The sequence below is a fragment of the Eulemur rufifrons genome, chromosome 15, assembly GCF_041146395.1.
Source record: "Eulemur rufifrons isolate Redbay chromosome 15, OSU_ERuf_1, whole genome shotgun sequence".
Classification (NCBI taxonomy): domain Eukaryota; kingdom Metazoa; phylum Chordata; class Mammalia; order Primates; family Lemuridae; genus Eulemur; species Eulemur rufifrons.
The window spans coordinates 35,905,889-35,930,385 of NC_090997.1; the positions used below are offsets into that span (position 1 = coordinate 35,905,889).

The 24,497-nt window shown below is 36.7% G+C and overlaps 1 protein-coding gene across 2 annotated transcripts in view; it reads right to left on the reverse strand.

Annotated features, from left to right (window-relative positions):
- TMEM30A (transmembrane protein 30A) overlaps positions 1–24,093 on the reverse strand; it is a 33,754-nt gene extending 9,661 nt beyond the window's left edge. Inside the window, exons 1-3 of one of the 2 annotated variants that reach the window (XM_069488998.1) lie at positions 23,512–24,093; positions 3,567–3,674; positions 958–1,065 (exon numbers count right to left, since the gene is read on the reverse strand). In XM_069488998.1, coding sequence (XP_069345099.1) covers positions 958–1,065; positions 3,567–3,674; positions 23,512–23,748 — 453 coding nt within the window. In that variant the 5' untranslated portion in view covers positions 23,749–24,093. The remainder of the gene's footprint in view (positions 1–957; positions 1,066–3,566; positions 3,675–23,511) is intronic. The other variant, XM_069488999.1, reaches the window with a different exon arrangement.
- Positions 24,094–24,497: the final 404 nt, after the last annotated feature.

The following is a 24,497-nucleotide window of genomic DNA, read 5'->3' on the forward strand; positions in this document are numbered from 1 at the left end:
GGACGGGGTAGGAAGAGCTGCTTTAGAATCTATGGTAATGAAAAGCTTGACTCTGGAGGAAGTATCACGTAAGACCTAAAAAAGGGTAGGAGCCAGCTGTGTGAAGAGCAAGCAGAAGAGAGTTTTAAGCAAAGAGAACAACACATGTCACTAAGAAAGAACTTGTTATTCCTGAAGAAGTAAAGTTGAAGGTAGCTGGAGCATGACAAGATAGAGAAATAATGTGTGATAAGATTGGAGGATTATGCAGAGCTCAGATCATCTGTTCACTGCATTGACAACAATAATATAAAATACTTAGATACTAACCACTACTATGGAAAGTTGAACAACAGTCAAGAAACTAAGATCCCCTAGTCTACAGATTCCCAAACCAGGCTGGGCATTAGAAGGGGAGCTTATTAAAAACAGATATTATAGAGTTCCATCCTTACAAATACCGACATATTAGACTTAAAGGAATTCTAGAATCAATTTTTTCAAAAAGCTCTTCCGTTTTTCAGTAATCCACCTTTTGAACTTTACTGCTCAGGTTTCCCACAATGGGGAGGTATGTTAAATTTTAAAACCCAACCCCACAAATTAAAAGCAGCTAGTTTACATATTCTCCTACCTAGTGCAGTAATAATGAATAAACTCAAGCAGATCATAATTACAAACCCAGAATGTTAGACTCATCAAAATTCTATTACAAACAAATTAATGAAGAAAAAATCTCAATGACACTACTAAGAACAAGCAGGTAGTAATGCATCCTCTGGCTGCAGGAAGTCATTATCTGTGCAAATTCTGGGAAAAAAATATTTTAACTACAAACCTTCACTATACAAACTATAAATGACAAGTAACACTTTAATTTCATCCTAACATACAATACTTTAACAAGTCTAACAAAACAGTTACTACATATTCTTATTTCACAGATAACACATCTTCCTATTTCATCATTTTACTTACAAGCAAAGCACTAGAATCTCCATTTAGTTGACTATCATCTCGAGATTTCACATAACGACGATGGTTTTGATAGAAATTAGATAGTCCATAATACATAAACACATTGCCCTAGAGAAACAGAGAGAAAAAATTTTCATATAAAAACTCTTATGTATAAACTTGTTTCATGTATACATAAAAGCTATGTAATTTAGACTTTACTAGTTTACAATTTGTGATGACAGGTGTGGAGAATTCTGTCAGCACTTAGCAATCTAAAATGGTATAATCGTAAATAAGGTTAAAGAAGTATGTCACAAAAGTTCAAAAGTACACTTTGAAACAACCCTTAATGACTTCAAAGAAGTACTATTTACACTAAAAAACAACCTTCTGGCCTGGCACAGTGGCTCATGCCTGTAATCCTAGCACTTTGGGAGGCCAAGGGGAGAGGATTGCTTGAGCCCAGGAGTTCAAGACCAGCCTGAGCAAGAGGGAGACTCCATCTCTATAGAAAGTAGAAAAATCAGCCAGGTATGGTGGCATGTGCCTGTAATCCCAGCTACTTGGGAGGCTGAGGAAGGAGGATCACCTGTTGCTAGACATTTGAGGTTGTAGTGAGCTATTATGATGTCACTGCACTCTAGCCCAGGCAACAGAACAAGACCCTGTCTCAAAAACAAACAAAAAAACCACAATCTTCATTGAATCTATTAGCCTACTCTGAGCTACTTTCAATTTAAAATTTTCTCCAATTCAGACTGATCGTCACCCAAGTAGTACCAACTTTTCAGAGGGATAATAATCAAACTTTCATTTTTTGTCTAAGTAAATTCTGAACTTGAACTGGGATATAATAAATTTCTCAATAGCACACAATACAATATTAGCAATTAAACTAGTAATTAGTAAAGTATCTAAGATAATGAGTCACTTTATAATTAAATCACGAAAAGTACTTTAATGTATTTATTTAGTGGAGTCAACTTCAAAATAACTTGGGAAAGAAGGGTAACATACATACACTACAATTATTTAGAAGATGCTAAGAAGCCATCCCGAATGACTAAAATATTTAGAGGTAGCAAAAACATTAAGCTATTTTCTTCTTTTTGGTTGCGACCTCTATTTTCTATATTCTTATCCTGAATTAAAAGGAATTCAGTAACATTGTAAGTATCCTTTGACTTGCTACCTTCATCTACAGCATCATTTACTTAAAGCTTGATTTTCAAGTGTCAAACCATGCAAATTTTCTCACTCTACTATATAAAGGAAATGTTTACATGAAAACCTTTGGGGGGGGCGGGCAGGGAGTATCAAAATTACATCACATAGAGACAATGAATATGCTTTTTAAAAAAAGTATTATCTCAATTAAGAATCCATACAGTAAATTCAATTTGCAAATTGAAACAGCAATCCTTTCAATGAATTCTGAGTTAAAATAACCACCTGAAGTTCCCTGAAAAGGCTTTAGTCCAATTTAAAATTTGGGCTTGTGAAGAAACATAGAACTCACAAGAAAAAGAATATGAGGTTGATCACCGCTATAGAAGAGAATTTCTGGAATAAGTGTTTTTTGAATCGGGAAGGGGACTAATGGAGCTGCTAAATCATCACAAGTATCTCATTACTTCAATTTTGCCTTTTTTGACAAAAGCAAAATTTACTGTATCTTTAGAGTTTGCCCATCACATTGAAAAATAATGGACTTTTAAAGATGCTTTACATTTTTATTTTATCTCTGCTGAAACAAAGTTAAATAATTAAATTTCTGTCTTCTACCATTCGTTTCCATGTGTTTTTCCAAAGGCAGCATTATCCTGCCCTTTATCTCCATGCAAGAGCATCTACAGCCACTAGATGGCAACCATCTACCAGAGACGAACAAAGTCATCACTGCCTTTAGAAAATCTCAAGAGTAGAAAATCTAAAAAGTTGGTATGTATTAAAGCAGTTTTGCTCCCTGAATAACAACTTTCAGGTAGAGGAGAGTACAAACTGGTCTTTTCATGCCTGTTCTGAATCTTTATGTCCTTTAGCATATGCTCAGTTGCCAAGAAGAACGGCAGATCAGTGTGAACACAAAAGACACACACACATGCACACACAGATAGATTTCTAACTACGTATCAAAATAAAATCAATAAGGTTTTAGTAAGTGTGTGCATTTTTTGTCATTCTTCATATCTCATAAAAATTCAATTAAATGATGGGAAAATCAGTATTTATTTTCTAAAGTAAAACTTGTTTTAGTATTAAAAGTATATAAAACAATTTGAGCAATAATTTAAAAAATAAAAGTATACATGGATATAAAGCTGATACAAAATTGATTTGTACGGTTATAAAATTTTCCAGTGAAAGGATAAAATACGATGTTGCCTTCAATTTTATTTGCAAAGTACTAACTAAACTAAACCATTCAAATAAATGTATTTAATTATCAGACAGCAAAATGCAACAGCCAAACATAAAACAATCTTCCTCAAAAGTGTATGGATTCCAATAAATTAAAGTGACTTCTCTACAAAAAGAAAACACCTAGTAAAAACCATTTAGTATAATTTAATGTCAATATTTTCAAAAGCATGTTTTTTTCTAACACTTTACTTGGAAACACAGACCTCAAATGACTGTTCCAGTGTGAAGTTGATGGTACAAAAGCAAGGTGTCACATCAGGAGACAAACATTTATTGCAGGGACTGGAAGGCTCTGTTCCGGTATAATCAATCTGCAAGAAAAAAATATAACTAAGCATTTTCTTGAACAAAGTAGACACCTAAAATGCTCTGAAATACTTTGCTATTAAAAGGAAAATAAAAATAAGTCCAATAAAGCAAGCTAAAGCCCAGACAAAAACTGTTTTTAATCTCATCTGTTTAGTTAGACACTGTGAGGTAGTAAAAACTATAAAGGGTCATTCCTCTGTTGTTTTACTGGTTGACCTTTCCAAGTCCTCTCTCCTTTTTACCAAAAGAAATACATTTATGCATAAAATCATAAAAGTAAAATTCAAAACTGCATGATGTATAAAGATTTAAATAGCTATAAAGTCTAAACTATTAAAATACTAGAATAATACTACAAATAAATCAGCATTTCTTCTTAAATCTTTGACTCTTAAATACTTTTCAGTCATCTTAGCTATCTATGGTAGATTTTCAAACGCAAAAAAAATAAACTATTAGGTTTTCAAGGGCTACTATTTTTTCAAAACCTGGTGTTGAATTTGTCTTGTCTTTATCTTGGGTTCCTGGCAGGAAGTTTTTGCCCTTGGAATTTCCCAGGTGATACGAGTGTCTTTGTTATTCATAAGCCCCTTGATTCACATCAGAGTTTATGTTAATGAGATGGCTCAGGAAGGCAGCTGGTCACCAGAAAGACCAATGGTACGATTAGGGGCTTTGGCCCAGCCCAACCTCTGGGGAGGAGAATGGGACTAGAAATTTTGTTCAACCAGTTAGCCAATGTTCAACCAATCATGCCTACATCATGAAGTTCCAATAAAAACTCTGAACAATAAAGTGAAGGAGAGCCTTCTGGTTGGTGAATTTATCGATGTGCCAGGAAGGTGATGTGCTCTATATATACAGGAAAATGGTACGAAAGCTCTGCGTTGAGGAATCTCCCAAACCCCACCATATATATCTCTTCCATGAACCCCCGCTGAATGCACAGCCAGCTGGTCAGAAGTGTGGATGACCGGGAGATCCCCAAACTTGCAACCAGCATCTGAGGTGAAGCAAGTCTCATGGGGAGATAACAAGGAGGGTCTTGGGAACAAACTCCTTGGATTTGAAGTCAGTTGGAAAGATGGGTGACTGGCCTGGGGACTTGACTTGCAGTTGGTGTCTGAAGCGGGGGCAGTCTTGTTGGGTACTATGCCCTTAAATCTGTGGAATTTGATACAGGGTGCTTAGTATCAGAACTGAATTGCAGTGTACTGGTTGATGTCACAAGACTTGGCCTGATAATTAAATTTCATATTATGAACATGAAAATTTGTACATAGACTTTATTTTTTATACTTTTAGGATCACAGCAAAATTGAACAGAAAGTACAGAGTTCACATATACCCTCTGCCCTGCACACATGCACAACTTCCCCCACCGTCAACATCTCATACCACAGCGGTACACTTGTTATAATCGATGAACCTACACTGACAGACACATCATCACCCAACGTCCAGAGTTTACATTAGGGTTCACTCTTGGTGCTGTATATTATGTGGGTTTTGATAAATGTATAATGACATCTATCTACCACTATAATATAACACAAAATAGTCCCACTGCTGTAAAAATCCTCCGTATACTAAAAATCCTCATCCCTCTCTCCTTGCTAACTCCTGGAATGACTAATCTTTTTAGTGTCTCCATAGATACGCCTTTTCCAGAATGTCATATAGTTGGAATCATAGAATATGTAGCCGTTTCAGATAAGCTTCTTTCACTTAGTAATAAGCATTTAGGGTTCTATGTCTTTTCATGGGTTCATTGATCATTCCTTTTTAGCACTGAATAATATTCCACTGTCTGGATGTTTATTTATCCATTTACCTACTAAAGGATATCTTGGTTACTTCCAAGTTATGACAATTATGAATAAAGTTTCTATAAACATCCATGTGCAGGATTTTGTATGGAGGTAAGTTTTCAACTCACTTGGGTAAATACAAAGAGTGCAATTACTGGATCATATTGTAAGAGTATGTTTACTTTTTTTTTTTTTTTTGAGACAGAGTCTCGCTCTGTTGCCCAGGCTGGAGTGAGTGCCGTGGCGTCAGCCTAGCTCACAGCAACCTCAAATTCCTGGGCTTAAGCAATCCTTTTGCCTCAGCCTCCCGAGTAGCTGGGACTACAGGCATGCGCCACCATGCCCGGCTAATATTTTCTATATATATTTTTAGTTGGCCAGATAATTTCTTTCTATTTTTAGTAGAGACGGGGGTCTTGCCCTTGCTCAGGCTGGTCTCGAACTCCTGACCTCGAGGGATCCACCCACCTCGGCCTCCCAGAGTGCTAGGATTACGGGCGTGAGCCACCGTGCCTGGCCAGTATGTTTACTTTTGTAACAAATTGTCAAACTGTCTTTCAAAGGGGCTGTACCATTTTGCATTCCCACCATGATTGAATGATGGCTCCTGTTGTTCCACATTCTCACCAGCATTTGTTGTCAGTGTTTTGGATTTTTAACACTCTACTAGATACGTAGTAGTATCTCATGGTTGTTTTAATTTGTAATTCCCTAATTGTTAGGTAGATAGCAAGGGATTCTGGGCCTCCTAGGGACAAAAGTGGGTGCTGCTAAAATTCACCCCCTCAAAGGGCTTTCAGAGAGGCTCACGGGAGATCTGCATGTGCAGTAAGACTCAGGTCATGCAACTCCCAACTGTCCACAGTGGTTCCATGGTCACGTCTGAGACATGAGGGAGGTCTCAATCCAGGCACTAAAAAACAAGACGTTGACCATAACCAGGCCCTTTTTGCGTCCTTCCTTTTGCTCTCCCTTTGTGAGACAATGGGTCTGATCGTCATCTGTGGCCTATGTATCACACTCTGTAAACCTGTATCTTGCTCTTGCCCTATAATCCTATTTTTCTCTCCTTAAAAACCTCATTTTCATGCTTGCCTAACTTTGGCACGTCTGGTCATTCTTCAGCCATGGGCGCGTCAAGAACTGACATTTCAGACTAAAACCTGACATAATGATAGATGATGTTGAGCATGTTTTATATGCTTACTTGCCATCTGTATGTTATAGACTGAATGTTTGTGTTCTCCAAAAATTCGTATGTTGAAACCCTAACTCCCAGTGTGATGGTATTTGGCAGTGGGGCCTCTGAAAGGTAATTAGAGTTACATGAAGTCATGAGGGTGGAGCCTCCATCATGGGATTAATGTCCGTATAAGAAGAAGAAAAACCAGATCTGTCTCAATCTCTATCATGTGAGGATAAAGCAAGAAGACAGCCTTCTACAGGCCAGTAAGAGGGCCCTCACTATGAATAGAATCTATCAGTACCTTGATCTTGGACTTCCCAGCCTCCAGAATTATGAGAAATAAATGTCTGCTGTTCAAGTCACCCAGTCTATGGTATTTTGTTATAGCAGCCACAGCTGATTTAAGACACTGTATGTTCTCTTTGGTGAGGTGTATATTCAAGTCTTGTGCTCATTTTTTATCAGGTTGTTCTTTTTTTTATTGTTGAGTATTAAGAGTTCATTGTATATTTTAGATAATCATCTTTTATCACTATGCCATTTGCAAATATTTTCTCCCAATCTGTGGAGAAAATATTGTCTTCTCATTCTCTGATAAGTAAGAATTTTACGTTAAACAGTCTAATTATCCATAACTTCATAACATAAAAAATTAGTCACCTTTATTTCTGAAAAAAACTAAACATATAAACTTCACATTGGTGTTCAATTTCTCTTTATAATTGAAAAAAGAAAAGAAGGTTAAAATATATATCTAGAAAATAGAGCTAGCAACTAATCACAACACACTTTTGAAAAACTTTATAAAACTTGCTGAATAAAATTTGGTTTTGTCAAATCCTGATAGATTTTCCTTAAAAATGTTTTCCATCAAAGCTTATTTGTTTACTAGTGATATTTGTTTAGAGAAAATTTTCTTTCACTACAAAGAATCAAGGTACATAACTAAAACAAACTAATAACACAGGACTCCTAAATGAAGAGAGGCAAAACCTATATAATTTTTCACTAGACCTACTAGGCCACAACTTTGCATCCAGGGTCTACTCATGCACAACAGTTCACTTAAACATCAAGTTTTATGACACTGAAGGGATGAAAGCTGAGACGATTTAGAAGAACAAACTATATTTTTAAGTCTCTGTACATTTTCTCCCTCTTTCTTAACACTAATCTAAGGATTTTTTTTTTAATTGACAGCTGGGCCTATTTCCATATTGTATACTTTTGAACAGAAACCTCTCAAATCATTCTTTAGAATTAGTTGCTAGGGCAAAGTCTGAAAGAGATCATCAGTTGTGATTAAGAAAGGAGATATATGTTTTATTTAACTGAACAAAAAGAATTTGAAATCTAATAAATTATACCACAGTATAATAAAACTGAACATTTTAATGGAATCAAGAATAATCACTGAATACTAAATTACACTTGAACAAAATCAAAGGATAGCTGTAATACTTTCATCACAATCTGTTGATTATAATTTTTTAAATGTATTATAAAAAAATTACATATCTTTTGATTCCAGGAAAATCTGAAAAAACTGTCTAAAACAATCATTATCCTTAACATATTAAGCCTTTCTATGTGAAAAGGATGATATAAGGTTCAAGATACATACAAAAGCAATCATACTTTAAACAGTTTACATAGCCCTTTCTTTCATATACATGTATCATCTGATCCTCACCAAAATCCTATAGTGTTACTGCCATTTTATATAAAAACAACAGATTCAGAATCTTGCCAAGGTCACACAAAAAGCAATAGCTGGTGCTATGCTAGGACCAACAATTTCTGACTCCAAGCCCAATATTCCTTCTACTAAATTGCCTTTGCCTGAAGAATAGTCAGTCCCTTTTGCCCTCTAGTAGACTACTTTATCAAAGATAGCATATGAATACAAAGAAAACTACTAAAATTCTAAGTGCCAAAATGGATAGCATAAAGGAACTTTCTTACTGAGAAGAAACGAGGATTTGAACAGAGCCATACATAAAAGAAAGATGGAAAAAAGAGAAAAAGAGGGGTATGTGGAGAAGAAAGAAAGTGGAAAACACAACATATGTTTAAGAACAATGAGTATAAATATCTTGGATTTATGGACAGTTTTCATGTTGGAAGGAAATGAGACAAGGCTAAGAAGGTAAACTGGTACCATAATTACACAGTGTTTCGTTGCCGCGAGTTAGCTACACTCCCAGCAAAACAGGTCCCAGGCAGGATCTTCGCAAGAGATTTGGAAATAAGAGAGACAGAGAAATAACCGAGACAGAGACAAAGTATAGTTTAAAGTGATGGGGGAGTCAGGGGTCCTCCCATATTCCCATGAGCTGTGAGGCCCTGAATGAAGTCCCACATCAGTATTTATTGGTGCAGCAATTAGTTGCAGTGGTTACAGATTTACGTGTACAGATAATTCGTTTAGGTTTTAAGGCTCCCCAAAAGTTTCTAGAGATCCCTTAATTAACTCTATGTGAGTAAACGGCTACAAAGTTTTTCTAAGATAAACTTCTGAGCCCTAAGTTAAGAATAGATCTAGCTGAGTGTACACGTTAAAGATAAAATTGTCAATTAGCAGAAAAGCTAAACAGAAATATAGAGACTATATATTTCTTTATCTAGTTTCTTATTAACTGAGACAAGTGGTCAGGAGTGAAGCAGGAACTGTCCTCTAGGCTAATTAGCTTTAGCTGCAGGTGTCCGCTGGGCTGGCATTCTTTGATCAGTCCTTAACCTGTGACCCCATGCTGAGCTCTGTCTTACACAAGCATCAGGCACTGGCCTCCAGGCGTGGCCTTGCATACACCTCTGACCGGTGAGATGCCCTCCTGTGGCTAGGCAGCTTTTGGTCTCTGAACTAACATGTTCACAGATTCCTTCAAGGCAAAGCCCTGCAAAACTCCTGAAATCTTTCATGTTTCCTATCTTCCAACATTTCACTGACTGTTTACTGAATGTGTACTAACTGCCAGGCATTATAAGCACTTAATACGTATCATCTCATTTTAAAAGTACAAGAGCCCTACAAAGTATTTTCCTTATTTTAAACTAGGTATCTGTCACTTAGGAAGGTTTAGTAATTTTCCCAAGATCACCCAACTAGTAATTCTGAGAAAGAACCCAGCCCTGCCTATCTCCAACACTATGCTCTCTCATGAAATAGACATGTCCTTTCTGATATACAAACTCAGAATCTTCAGATTATAAGAATGAAGAGAAATCTCTGATGGATAATTATAATGTGTTTTATTTTTGTTGTTAAGTTGCCTAGCATCCAAACGCAAATGCAAGTATTGTGCAATTCTCCACTGTGAGAGTTTTGAAGGGATGCAGGGCCCCACCTTCTACTTCAGAAACCAGAGGGAGAGTTAGGTCCTTTCTATCCCTAACCTCATGGTAGGTAGCTAGTACAAAGGCACAAGATCTAGACTCAGTAGATACTCCCACATAAATTACTGAATCCTGGGAGACAAAGACAAGAGTGGGTGTGATTAAATTAGGAGCTACAGCAGTAGTTGAGCAGGGAGAACTCTGCAGCAGCTGTGGCATGTGGACCAGACTGTTTATGCTTTCAAATCTCCCTTACTTCCCACCTGTCTCCAAACCTGATCCTTTGGACTTCCCACCCCTTTTGTGTGAAAGCTATCCAATTCTCCTCTAATAAATTCCTTTCCTGTCTAAACTAGCCAGAGTTGGTTACTGCTGCTGACAATAAAGTCTCTGAAAGCTAAGTAACCCTGAGTGTTAAAATGTCCTGCAGGAAATAAAGAACTGGAGAGATTTTTGAAGACTGTAACATAATCAAATATTTGCAAATAAACAGATTAAAAGAAAGTCTAGGAAATGGGACTTTCATTTCTTCCTGAATGTCCCACCATGATGTAATTTTCATTTACCTACTACTTAGTGAGTGCTCATATATTCCAGGCATTGAGGATTCAGCCTAGTACCTGACCTCCTAGAGTTCAGTGTCTAATACAGAAAATAGTTATTAAAATGGAATAGATGTTTTGATACAAGAAGTAAAACACATGGAAACACAACCTAGCCTAGTAGTCTGCAAATTTCTCCACGAGAACTGCTGAGAAGATGCTATCTACAGGGAGACAGTAAAAAGAAAGACTATATCCGACTGAGGACTTAGCACATGAATAGACCCAAAGTGTACATGAATTTAGGACTTTAAATAAAGTTATGAATTAGAAATAAAAATCTGAGAATCAATCAGGGGTTCTCAAGTTATCTAATTTTTTTATAGTATACATCTATAAAACAAGTAATAAGAAAAATTTAGGTAAAAAAAAAAAAAAACACAGTGGAATTATACTGCAGAGTAGAAGCTAAAAGGATAGCTTTTGTGACTTTGAGCCACTATAGGGTAGAGTAGTGTGGCTTTGTAGCCCAGGTGACAAAACGTGGAGAGGGCCATTCCAAAACTCTAGAATTCCTGGTAATGGCAGCACTGAAAAGTTCAAGAGATAGCACCCTTCATAGTGACACTGATACCTTGCATGAGGTACAGAAGTATCAAAGAAGCTCGTTCAGGTGACAGCAGGTATAGCAGACATCAGCTGGGGCTAGGAAGATCAAGACATTAACCCCCCTCTAGATGATTAGAGCAGAAAACATTAGTTTTATGAGTGATACTAGTGTCACTGGTGTGACACCACAGTAGCAAATTTTTCTGCATTGCCAGGCAAAAAGAGAAGGCTGTAAGAACTGAGCAGCTGTCCATGTTCTTGCCTAAGAGGAAGTAATGTAAGTTACACTTTCCTTCCTACCCAAGACTCAAAAATTAATGATACCACTAAGTTTTCCACAGAGGTTACTTAGTTGTAGACTAAGTAATTTGCATAATCTAGGCTCTGATATGAGAGAAGGTGGGTATGGATTTTGAGAGCAGGAGAAGTCAAAGAGGTACAATAAGGCAGCAGGATATCCTGGAGTACTGAACATTTTTAAAGTTTTTTTAAAATTAATCCCATGACAGGTTATATTTTTAAAGTATTTAAAATGCTTTCTTTTTATTAAACAGATAATACATCAATGTAGCAAAATATCCTTCTTCCCCCTCAATTACAGATAAACAGGAAAGCACCAGATTAACCTAATTGCTCTAAAAAGCAATGATAAAACTAGGATTTGGTAATCCGATAAAGGGCGTAGAAGAAATAAATAACCATATTTAAATTATTTAGAACCTTGTAAAAGTTAGCAGTTGAAATGACTTTTTAGAAAACTCATAGTCACTCTAGATCATTTCATTTTTGAAGATAAGTTCAAAAATATCATTAAAAGCTTAGTTCTAAATTTATAACTACAAAAAAGTTTAATCCTTTATATCCTAAAGAAATTCTACGGGTCATATGAAATTTATTGTGTTTCTATAAATTAGAAAATCTAAGTGGGTACCACAAGGCAAGGCTCTTACTTCTAATCCAATCAGTAAGTCACAGTCTCAAACTTGGAAATGATAAATGAATTGGGTAATACATAAATGTAGATTGTCTTTGGAGAAAGGACAGCAATAGCAAAGCCAGCAATTATTTCCCAAATACCTACTCCATGCCAGAACTATTCTTAGTCTTTTACAAATGACAAAAGTGAGATTCAGAGGTTAAATTCCCAAGACCAAAGCTAATATGTATGTGACTACATTAGTTTTCTAGGACTGCTGTAACAAATTACCACAAAATGGATGTCTTAGTACAATAGAAATGCAGTCTCTCACAGTTCTGGAGGCTAGAAGTACAAACTCAAAGTGTCAGTAGGGCCATACTCCCTTTGAAGCTTCGTTGCCTCTTCCTTGCTTCTGGCAGTGGCCAACAATTCTTCGAGTTCTTTGGCTTGCAACTGCATTGCTCCATCTCTGCCTCTGTTATTACATGGCATTCTTTCTACATCTCTGCCTTCCCTCTGGGTCTGTTTCCTCTTACAAGCATACTAGATATGGGCCTACCCTAATGGCCTCATCTGCAAAAACCCTATTTCCAAATAAGGTCACATTCACAGGTACTAGGAGTTAGGATTTCAATCTCTCTAGAACGTGATTCAATCCATAATAGTGATAGAATTAAACCTGTCTAGCTCCAAAGTTGCCGTTTTTCCCACTGACTGCACTGCCCCTTCCCATAATCTTAAATAACATACCATAATTTAAATATGAATGTCAATTTAAAAGACATTATATTTTAAAATAAAATCAGTACCAATCATTAATATGCTAAGATTTTAAACAGTACTATCAAATCTTCATATTTTTAAATCTAAAATAAAGATTAAAAACAACTTTGTCATGATAAGTAGCCATTATCCCAGGACCATCTTGACTATTAGAGTTGGAAATATAATTTTTTTTTTTTTTTTTTTGAGACAGAGTCTCACTTTGTTGCCCGGGCTAGAGTGAGTGCCGTGGTGTCAGCCTAGCTCACAGCAACCTCAAACTCCTGGGCTCAAGCGATCCTCCTGTCTCAGCCTCCCAAGTAGCTGGGACTACAGGCATGCACCACCATGCCCGGCTAATTTTTTTTCTATATATATTTTTAGCTGTCCATATAATTTCTTTCTATTTTTAGTAGAGATGGGGTCTCGCTCTTGCTCAGGCTGGTCTCGAACTCCTGAGCTCAAACGATCCGCCCACCTCGGCCTCCCAGAGAGCTAGGATTACAGGCGTGAGCCACCGCGCCCGGCCTGGAAATATAATTTTATATACAAATTTCTATATGCAAAGTTTTACATATGGCATTTACTTCATTTCTACAAACAAACAAAAAAATAAATAAATTTCACGATGAAGTTTTAGTTTACCCCTCAAAAGTCTTACTAAAAGTCTTACTGAATTACCAAGTTATAAAAATTGCTTAGGATGCAACTGATTTGAAAAGGGCTTCATTAAGTATGCACCAGCTATAAAACAGGGTAGATCAAAGAAATAAATAATTAATATGAATAAAGTAGGGCTTTGTATTTAACGAAATATATGGTCTTTTCCATATAAAACACTGTTTTTGTACAGTGATATAGCTAATGTTCAAATAGTAGTGGCCACAGGGCCAGGCATGGTGGCTCACTCCTGTAATCCTAGCACTTCGGAGGCCGAGGTGGGAGGATCGTTTGAGTTCAGGAGTTTGAGACCAGCTGAGCAAGAGCGAGACCCCATCTCTACTAAAAAAATAGAAAGAAATTAGCTGGACAACTAAAAATATATAGAAAAAATTAGCCAGGCATGGTGGCGCATGCCTGTAGTCCCGGCTACTCAGGGAGGCTGAGGCAGGAGATTGCTTGAGCCCAGGAGTTTGAGGTTGCTGTGAGCTAGGCTGATGCCACGGCACTCTAGCCAGGGTGACAGAGCAGGACTCTGCCTCAAAAAAAAAAAAAAAAAAAAAAAAGTAGTGGCCTTTGCCTTTGTATCCAGGGTTACTCCTCAATAATATTCTCATGCTGCCTCATGTCACATGCCACCCATTATATCACCCTCTCTAAATCATCACTGGTCTTATCTCTATATCCAGTCCCATTTTTATGTACCTAGATGTACTTGGTTGAATACATCTTCCTTTCCACTTGACTCTCCTTCCATTTCTATTTCAAATCCATAGTGATCTTTTGAAAGATACATCATACATATATGATGTTAATTTTCTTTGGTTATGCTTTACTAAACACTTGACTCAAAAAAAACAAACCCATAATGATAGTTCATTGGATCCCTTAACCTCACAACTGACCTGTGTTTGTTTGATTGATACCTGTAAATGGTACCACCATTGGCCCAAGCATCCAACCTCAAAATCTTGGCATCATCTTTGACAAATCCCACATGCTACTAATTCTTCCTTAGCAATATCCTTACTATCCTTGAATTTCACTTTCATTGCTTCCACCATAATTCAAACTTTGAGACCTCATGCCAGATTTTTAAAAGGGAGAAGAAAAAGTACATTATGTCTTTCAAAAAATCAAGATGAAACAATTTCAGAACATTTTTTAAAACTAAATATAACTGTATATAATGTAAGACCTGAAAGCTCAGAATAAAAGCCAATTTGTTCAGTATATTGATGAACAATGCTATTAAATACTATTAATGTCACATAATCATTCATACATTTTAATTAACTTTAGAAATTAAACAATAATTGATGTAATTAGTGGTTGGCCTAGAATTGCCAATTTTTCAGAATTAACAAATATGTAACAGTATTTCCTTCTAAAATAAGCCTCAAAAAATATGTGTTTGGGACTATTTTACGCCATTTTTTAAATCATGCCCTCCCCATCTTTGCTGCAGTAATTGCCAATCAATGTGTTCGTTAAATTTTCAGCAATCCCTCTATTATTGTTCAACAAGCAAATCTGTTTTGCTTTTAAATATGGATGGATATCATAGTTACACAAGTTTGATCTTATAGTATGTAACATTTTCTTTGGCTAATTTTAGTAACTCCTTCAGAGCCGTAATACCATTCAGATGATCAATAAACTGCTTAAAGCTGTCTTGACTGTATCGAGTTTCTTTCATTAATTCATACCTGAGTCTGTGTTAGGTGAGGCACTGTGCTACAGGATGGGAATACAAAATGGAAAAAATATATTGTTTGTGCCACAAAAGAATTTACAGACTAGTGGGACAGAAAGTCACATTTATCAATCATTATAAGATATACTATGATAATGTTATGAGAGGCCATAAGCTAGTACTTATAGAACCTGGAAGAAGCATATCTATCAGATGGGGAAAGAAAGGAATCAGAGAAAACTTTCCATAATATTGACAGGAACTTTCAAAAACATGGCAGAATAAGAAAAAGGAAATCATTTCAGGTAGATCTATCAGCATGTCACATTCCAGAAACTAGAGTAGTTTGCTATGGCTAGAGCAAAAGGTAGGGGAGTGACAGAAGATGAGGCCAAAGAAGTAGAAAGTCTCCTATATGAAGAAAATTACATTCGATGTTAAGGGGTTTGAACAGTATTCTGAATGCTACACGGAGCCAGCCATAGAAGAAATTTTAAGCAAGAGAATAAAATATTCAGACTCATCTTTTAAAAATATCACTCTGGCAGCAATGTGGAGAGGGATTAAAAAGAATGCCAGACTAGAGGCAGAGAAAGTAGACAAAATACTACTGTAATAATCTAGGTGAGAAATGTTAAGAATATAAACTAAGAAAGTGGCAGCAGGAATGGAAAAGAAAAGACAGATTCACAAAATATAGAGAATTACAACCAATAGAATTGAATGTCTAGAGTTGGGATGAGGCAAATACATTTAGGTTGATTTCCAGGGTTTCTGGCATAAAAAAACATGTGGATGATGACGCCATTTACTGTGAGGGTCACCACTGCTTTTAATGTCACTAAATCATAGGTCAGCTCTCAGTCTTGCTCATCTGTGAACCATGAGCAGCATCATTCGGCATGATTGTTCACATGTTCTTCCTTGAAACTGGTTTCCAGGATACCATACTTTCCTTGTTTTTCTCCTACTTCCCTGGCTGCTCCTTTTCAGTCTTCTTTGCTAGCTCCTCATCTCCCCATCCTCTAAACACTAGTGTGACTCACGGCTGTCTTTGGACCGTCTCATTTTTCTTGGATCTATAAATCACTCTCTCTTGATTTCATCCCATCTTATGCCTTTATACAATCATCTATGCTGATTAACTTTCAAAAAATACTGTATAACTATGGTCTCAACCTCCTCCTGAACTCTAAACTCATATATTCAACTGCCTATTCATTATTTCCAACTTGGATGTCTAGAGGCATCTCATTTTAATAAGTCAAATATTGAACTCTTTGTTCTGCTTCCACTCACAGCACTTTTCACCAGCTAACAAACTTCAGATGTCCTCCTAAGCAGAAGTCCTCATTAAAAAAAAAAAAAAAAATCAGAGAAACAATGTTACCCTTTTAAGTGTCATTGTATCAACTCACATAATGAATGTAAAATTCTTGACAGAGTAAACTCTCAAAAAATGTTAGTCATTATTAATAGCTTATTAAATGAAATTAAGATACAATTATTTTGTTTTTTAAGAGGAAAAACTAGAACACATTTATAAGCTGAAGAGAGATGGAAAAAAGAGGCTGAAGAAGATAAGAGGAAGGTAATGATATTCAATATTCCTTCTATAACTTGTTTAAAAAAAAAAAAAACTTGTCAGGTACAGTGTCTCAAGCCTATAATTCCAGTGCTTTGGGAGGCCAAGGCAAATCGCTTGAGGCCAGTTCAAGACCAGCCTGTGAGACCCTGTCTCTACAAAAAATAAAAAATTATCCAGGCATGGTGGTGCACACTTCTAGTCCTAGCTACTTGGGAGGTTGAGGTGGGAGAATCCCTTCAGCCCAGGAGTTCATGGCTGCAGTGATCTAAGATTGCACCACTGCATTTTAGCCTGGGTGACAGAGTGAGATCCTATCTGCAAAAAAAAAAAAACAACAAAAAAACAACCAAACCAAACTTATCAACAAAGCCACATACCTAATTTGCTTTTCACATTAAAAAAACAGCAATTAATGCCTTTTACTATGAAATTGGGTTCAACACAATATTATAAGGAAGGTAAAAATGTAACCATTATTAACTCCAGTTTCTAAACTACTAGACTCTCACATCCAGATGATCTAGCTCTCATTCAGACGACACACCATTTTACCACCAGATAAACATTCCTATAACCCCATGTTACAGAGACTGCTAACAACCCCCACCCCAATTTCTGTGGTACCTTTCTTTCACAGTATAAAACTCTCAGTAGCTGAGAACACTGTTATCCAAATAAAGACTATATTTGTTCAGCCTTCCTTGCAGCTAATCCGGCCTTGACATTACATGGAGGTGGTATGTGGCAACTTTCAAGAACTTTCTTTAAAAGGCATTTATCCCTTTGTTCTTCAACCCTTTTTCCACACTACTGCTGGGAAAAGGCAATTAAAACCCTAACCTCCATCCTGGAACATGAGCCTGAGAGACAGTTCCTAAGAATGGCAGGGCATTAAACTAAACAGTGAGGACTCAGCAAAACAGAGCCTTCATATCAGTAGCACACTGTGTTCCTAAGGCATTTTAAATGAAAATGAAAATCTTAGTTATTTCATTGCTGAACCCAGTCCTAATTGATACACAATGTATCAATCATGTCACTTTCCTAATTTAATATATTCATTATCAAATACCCAAGACCATCCACAACCTGGCATCAGCTAATTTGCCCTTACTCCTGTTTCCTCTATATACCTTTTGATTTCCTGCCACTAGACTGTTGCTCATGTTAATCACCTTTCTTGGAATGCACCCAAACCTCTCCTTTAGAAGTGCTATTTATCCTTGAAGTTCCAGCTCAAACCCCATTTCTAACACAAAGCTTTCCATGGTCATTAGAGTCAGATGTGATCTCGTCTTCCTTTGAACTACTAAAGGATATTCTGTCTGTGCCACTCACCTAGGAATGATTAGTTTTCCTGTTACGTGTTTGTCTCATCTTCCCCAAAAGAGTCCAGGCTCCTTAAGAAAGGCTTTAAAAAGAGAAAAAAAGAGGTCCCATCCCCAAACTTTTCCTATCGCTTACTATGCCCAGAGATGTACTTTGTATACAAAAAATGCCCAATGTTGATTAAAATACTTGATAAATTTAACTCAGTTTATGAGTTTTACCGCCAAATAATTGCTATACCCTTTATCTCCTAAAATTCAAGGGTAGCCTGACCTAATGTCAAGATTGTAATAAAATCTTTTGGGTACAACAGGCCATCAGCTTTCAAAAAACAAAGTTCATACTAAAGTAAATAGTTCCTATCTTGGAAAGAAAAAAGGTTACCAAGTGGAAGAGGAGCTACAGTTCCATTATTTTAAAAAATTAATGCTTACTAAATGTCAAAAGCATATGAGGCCAGTGCAGAATACAATGACAGTCTGGAGACGGGCCCATTAGCTGACATCCAAAGACAAAGAACCAGAGGCAAAACAGAACAGATGTAGATGAGCAGATTAGTTCAAGAGTTATCCGATTTCTCAGCTTTGTTTTGCTACCACTGTAATTGTTTATCTAAATCAAATTGGCATTTCTTCTTAGTACTTCTAAAAATATATCCTATTCCTAAGAAACAGACTAAGAATTTAATGCTGTAGGAAAGGAGAAATTTAAAGGACATGCATTTTTTTACACTGTTTAGAAGGACGACTGGAAACTTCCATTTTGAATGTAAATCTGTCTAAAAGGAAATCAATAAGACCTAAACAGGTCACTCAACAAAATGCTGAATAATAAGGTAAATCATTTTAAGCATTAATCAAATTAAGTTAAAAATGGCATTTTAAGTACGCCCTTAAACCAATTACTCCACACTCAAGAATTTACATGGAGTCTTTTCTAGAGGCTCTAACTAAGGAAGACAAAAGGTAACCAAAGTATAACTTTCAAAAGCAACTTTCTTTAGGCTGCTTGAATTTTATCTGACTGTGACAAAGAAATGAAGAATGATGTTACCTGAGCCAAGATTAACGGTAAATTTAGCTAAGGTATTTTGTATCTACTTAATCTGTACAAAGACAATAGAACACAAGTAATTACCAGGGATCATTACACCTATCTAGAACAATTATTGAGGATTAGAACGCATACATTAAACACGGCTTATTTTTGTAGCAAAAGTTAAATTTGCCGGTATGTTTCTTTAAAACTCTAAGTCAGAAGCAGGCAATTCTTTTCTGTAGAGGGCCAGGAAGTACATATTTTAGGCTTTGCAGAACAAGAGGCAAGGTCAAGGATATTATGTAGGTTCTTATGTAACCAAGGGAAAATAAATTTGCACCAATTTTAATTGATGAACTTCAAAATATAATAATATAATAATGTGTACAATTTTTTTGTAACATAGGTCTACTAATGAGAAGAATGTAATTCTTTTTGGGGGGATAACATTTCACATAATTGAGACTCAAAGTCAGCATTCCCTATCATCAAATCAATTGCATATGTTCATCTGTAAAATCATTCTCAGTTCCTGGGCCATACAAAACATTTTGGCCAACCATACTTACTTTGTCATCCCTTGCTCTAAGTATAAAGGTTACTTGAGAAATAAGTTAAAACACTAACACCACAAGCTTTAATTTCCAAACATCTGCTTCTAAGTAACTAAAATCAAGTTGAATATTAAAATCTTCAAACTTCTTAACATAAAGCGCCTAAGCTTTAACAACTGTTCCTACAAAGCAATTTATTCTTCCTTGACTCTTAGCTAAAAGATAAGTATAAACAAAGATTACTAAACACTGAAGAGAAACTTCATCTTCTTAAAAATCTTATAATCTAAGAATTCAGCTTACACAGGAGTAAAAATATAGATAAAAATACATTTTTATCAGAAACTAGGCCAATAGAAAATAATCAGGATCTAGTAATTGAGAGGCAGTAAATGAAATAATAATAACGTAAAGAAAAGGAAAGTTAGGAGTTTATCAAGCGTGGGGAGCAAGGAGCTAATCCACTAAGATTTCACGAAAATGTATCTTGAACACTTTTGGCAATATTAAGTTGAAGTAAATGTTTAGTTTTTAAAATTTACTCTGAATAACAACTTCACCTGATTTTAACCATTAATTTAAAACTATGTAACTTCACACTGATGACTGCTTTTGCAAAAATTAAGAATAATCTCACTATCTTTTTCAAGTTAGTTCTATATCTCAGCCTCACCAACAAGGGCCCTAGACTAGAAAATCATTACCTTTGTGGTAGAAAGATGTGCCTGACTCCTACAGTTGCCAAATGAAAGGAAATTCTCATTCCTTGCTCCTAATAATAAATGAAGATATCAAATCTTAGTGTTAAATGAAGATATTAAATATTCAGAATATTTTCTCATGAAAGATAGAATTAAGAACTGTAGATTTCTAATAACCTTGTTTTATTTAGATTACGGAAAATCTACAAACCAACCAAACAAGATACATAAACTGTACAAGAGGAGGAAATATGATACCAAATATAAGCATTAGCATGTAAAAACACCCTTTCTTACACCTTTTTCAAGGGAGTCTAAGACACTTTACAAAAGTAGTAATTTTTTACTATAACATTTTGAGGAGAAAAAGAAAGATCCACTGATTTTATACTTTAAAAAGTTTGGATTTCTGATCTTAGCACTTTAAGCTATATTACAAAAGCATTTTGATTTGACAAGTCTCCTTTACCCTAGTAATTTGAACTAAAATAGCAATGAAGGTTTTTAAAATTTCAAAATTTCAAAATAAACTAAAAAGGTGTCAGCAACGTATAGTATGGAAGTGAATGTTGGCAAGAACTCCTCATTACCCACTTACTTTTAATAGCATTCAAAATATTTTAATCAAAACTAGTGGTCAACAAAGGGTAGACAACAGGTAGAAACAAGTATGTTTTGGGAAATCTTCCTAGGTTTTTCTAATGACTCCAGATCCAAATCAGAACCACTTCTCTCTCTCTATATATATAACACCCAAATTTTAAAACTATATACATGTGGATTCTATCCACACAACTATATATCAGTGTTTGTATAAAATTCCCAATTATTCTCAATTTTCATTTCCTCCTGTTCCAAAGGTGATTTGAACATGCAGCACTTTTTTTTAAATCACATTTTAATTTGGAAGTCATAGAATTTTAGGGTTGAACAGCATCTCAGAGATCATCTAATCTAAATCTTTTGGTTCTTTAAGTAAAAAAACTGGACTCAAAATTATGCCTAACATCACAAACTACAGAGTGACAGGGCTGGGACTTCGATTCTAAAGCCCTGACTCTTCAGTGCCCTTTTAATCAAACTAAGCTGCAGGAGACTCTTCAGGCACCTTGAAATCAGAATTACACATGAAAACTATTTAAGAAATTTCCATTTCATCTACTATTTAGTGTGAAGAACCTTATTTTATTTCAAACTCAAAAGTTTTAAGGAATGTTAAATATTTTTGTACTATAGTAAATATTAAAAGAAGTTGATTTCTTATAATTTAATGAATTCTCATTCGTGTAAAATTCCAAATTATTGCTAGTTTCATCTTCATATTTGAGAAGTTTATATAAAATGATCCAAATTTCTAATATTATTTTCTTCTACTTTACTCAAATTACAGTAAAAATCTTAGCAGAGTGTGAAAGCTTAAAGCTGAGACTCAAAACATCTAGGTTTCTGTCTCGTTTTTACAATACTCAACTAATTTACTGTCAAATCTCAACCTCTTTGACTTATTCTCATCTCCTGATTAAGGAACATCATAATTCAGTGCCAGACATCTTACCTATACTGCTTTTAATTCTTACATCTTAGAAGACAGACATTATCCTACCTATTCTACAGATGAGGAAACTGAGGCTCAGAGAGATTAAATTTTCCAAGAAACTAAGCTAGTTAGTGGCAGAGCTGGAAATTAAATCTAGCTCTGCCTAACTCCAGCTAGAGCCATGTTCCTTGCATGACATCACTTTGCTCGTATCCTGATATAATGTGTGATCCTAGTGCAGTAAAGAGGAAGAGAATACATTTGCAGGACTATTATGGAGATAAAAGCGATAAAATAAAAATACCTGCTAAAACGTGTAACTTTCTCTAGTTATTAAATTGAAAATGAATTTTTAGTAAAATATTTTAAACTAATTATGCTATAGATACTATTATCATTGTTATTAACACTGAAGTAAGCACTGTACAATTAAAAAATATATCAATCTTGCTTTTAGAGATGCCACTGCAAATAAAAGTGGAAAATAGGTACCTCAATTCCTCTTTCTGCAGTTAAAAATAAAATTACTCTGAATTCCCAATAAATCACATACATAAAGAGTATTTATTTATACATATATGTCTATATATGTTAGAACAGAAGGAATCAAGTTCCCGCCCTTTCAAACAGATAAAAACACCCTCAGATATGTAAGAAAAGAGAATGAGCAGATGCTTAATATTGGACACCTATATAGTATTTACATTCTACTATCAACCCATCTGTATCCACTGGAGATGGATAATGATACTGTGGTTGCTGCTCTGACAGAAGTATAAATGCTTCTCCAATACAGTTTTTCTGTCATGTCTTGCATAAGTAAAAAGTTCACTAAAATTAATATCAGTACAATGTTTGGAAGACTGCCCAACTTATTCCCTGTGTGTAGTCACTGACTCTTTTTGTAAAGTTTTAAAATCTACAAAGAAAAAAAAAATAGGGCAAATGTAAGGTGCAATTACTAATAAATTCAGCCTAAAAGCAAAACCAGAATTGAAATTTCATGTTATCTTTCACCTATATCATGCCCTACAACTAAAAACGTCTAATTAGCTCCAAATGAAAAAGAGTAACTGTGCACATTTACATAAGAATCTTTTCATAAGAATCATCAATACCTCTATGACTCTAGGTTCTTTTCCCAACAACGGCCAAAGTGCTAATCTCTGTGTCCTGGGACAGGTAATGACACTCTGACCCAGTCAATTCCCTCGGAGTTACACCTACCTAGATACAACTTTATTTACCCCCCACACTTTTTTCCACCTCGTTGAACCCCCTAATCCCCATGGAACCACAAAAACTGCCCACTGAAGAAGCGTTCTTTACCTGACCCACCTTCTACATTAAGCATTCACTCTGTCTCTAACTGTAAATCGCGAGCAGGAGGAAGCTAGGACAAAATTGCAAATTCAGGAAACCCGCAAAGAGAAAAGGAACAGAGAGCGCGAAGGTGTGGGGGCGGGCGGGGCCCTCCTGTCATCCTCCGGGAGCTGGGGAAAGAGTGGGGCGGGCGCGGAAGACCCCGCTCCCATGCAACGCCAACTCCCACCGCCGTTCCCTCCCCTCACCTCGATCTCGCGGATGTTGTTGGAGGTGACGAAGATGCCAATACCAATGGGGATGAAGATGAGGCCGATGATGAAGAAGGTAGGTAGCACCGTGCCAGCCGTAAGGATGGGTTGCCAAGCGGGAAGCCGTTGCTGTTTGAAGGCCGTGTTATCCGGTCTCGGAGTCTTAGCGGTGCCCCCAGGAGCACATGGCGGCCCACCGTCCACTTCATCCTTCGAGTTATAGTTCATCGCCATCGACCCCCGGGTCGCGGCTCCGAGACGCGCAGGTGGACCGCCCAGTGGACCCGCCTGCTGACCCTGACAGGAGACGCGCAGGCGCCGCTGCCGCCGTCACCACAGCCACCTCCGCTGTAAAGGCGGAAGAGGCGGGACACTCTAACGCAAAGGGCTGCTGACCGGAAGCGAGAGTCGGCGGGAGACGCCAGGGGGAGGGAGAGAAAGAAGGAGGGAGAAGACTGAGGGACAAGGGAAGGAGGAAAAGGAGGAGGATAAAAGAGAGAGGGAAAAGGCGGACGCACCCTGATCATTTGCCCTGTGACGACAAAGTGAGTGGCTCAACCCCTGGAGCGTGAAGTTACGTTGGCGCACGCGTGGCCCTGGAGCAAAGCGGCCTTGGCGCTTGCGCCGTAGGCGCGTGTTGATTCCACTGGCCGGTGTCTTTGTTCGCACACACCTGCCTGCTGAATATCGTGGCGACAGGCGGTCTAGGTCGCCGGTCTGGCCTCTGCCACCCTCGTTAGCCTTGGAGCTGCCGACAAAGAGGTCTGTTTGGTGGTTTCGGCGCCAGACAGGTTTTTCTTTTTCACCTCGACGCCTTCTCTGAAGGGAATCGGAGCATTTAAAAAGCCACCTTAAAGGGGCTTGAGCTTAGTGGGATTGACAGTATTTGCTTGGGTTATAAAACCGCGAATTTCTCTAATTAAAATAAATAAATCACTACCTAAGGTGTAAATATAAACTTTAAGATGCATGACGTATGACCC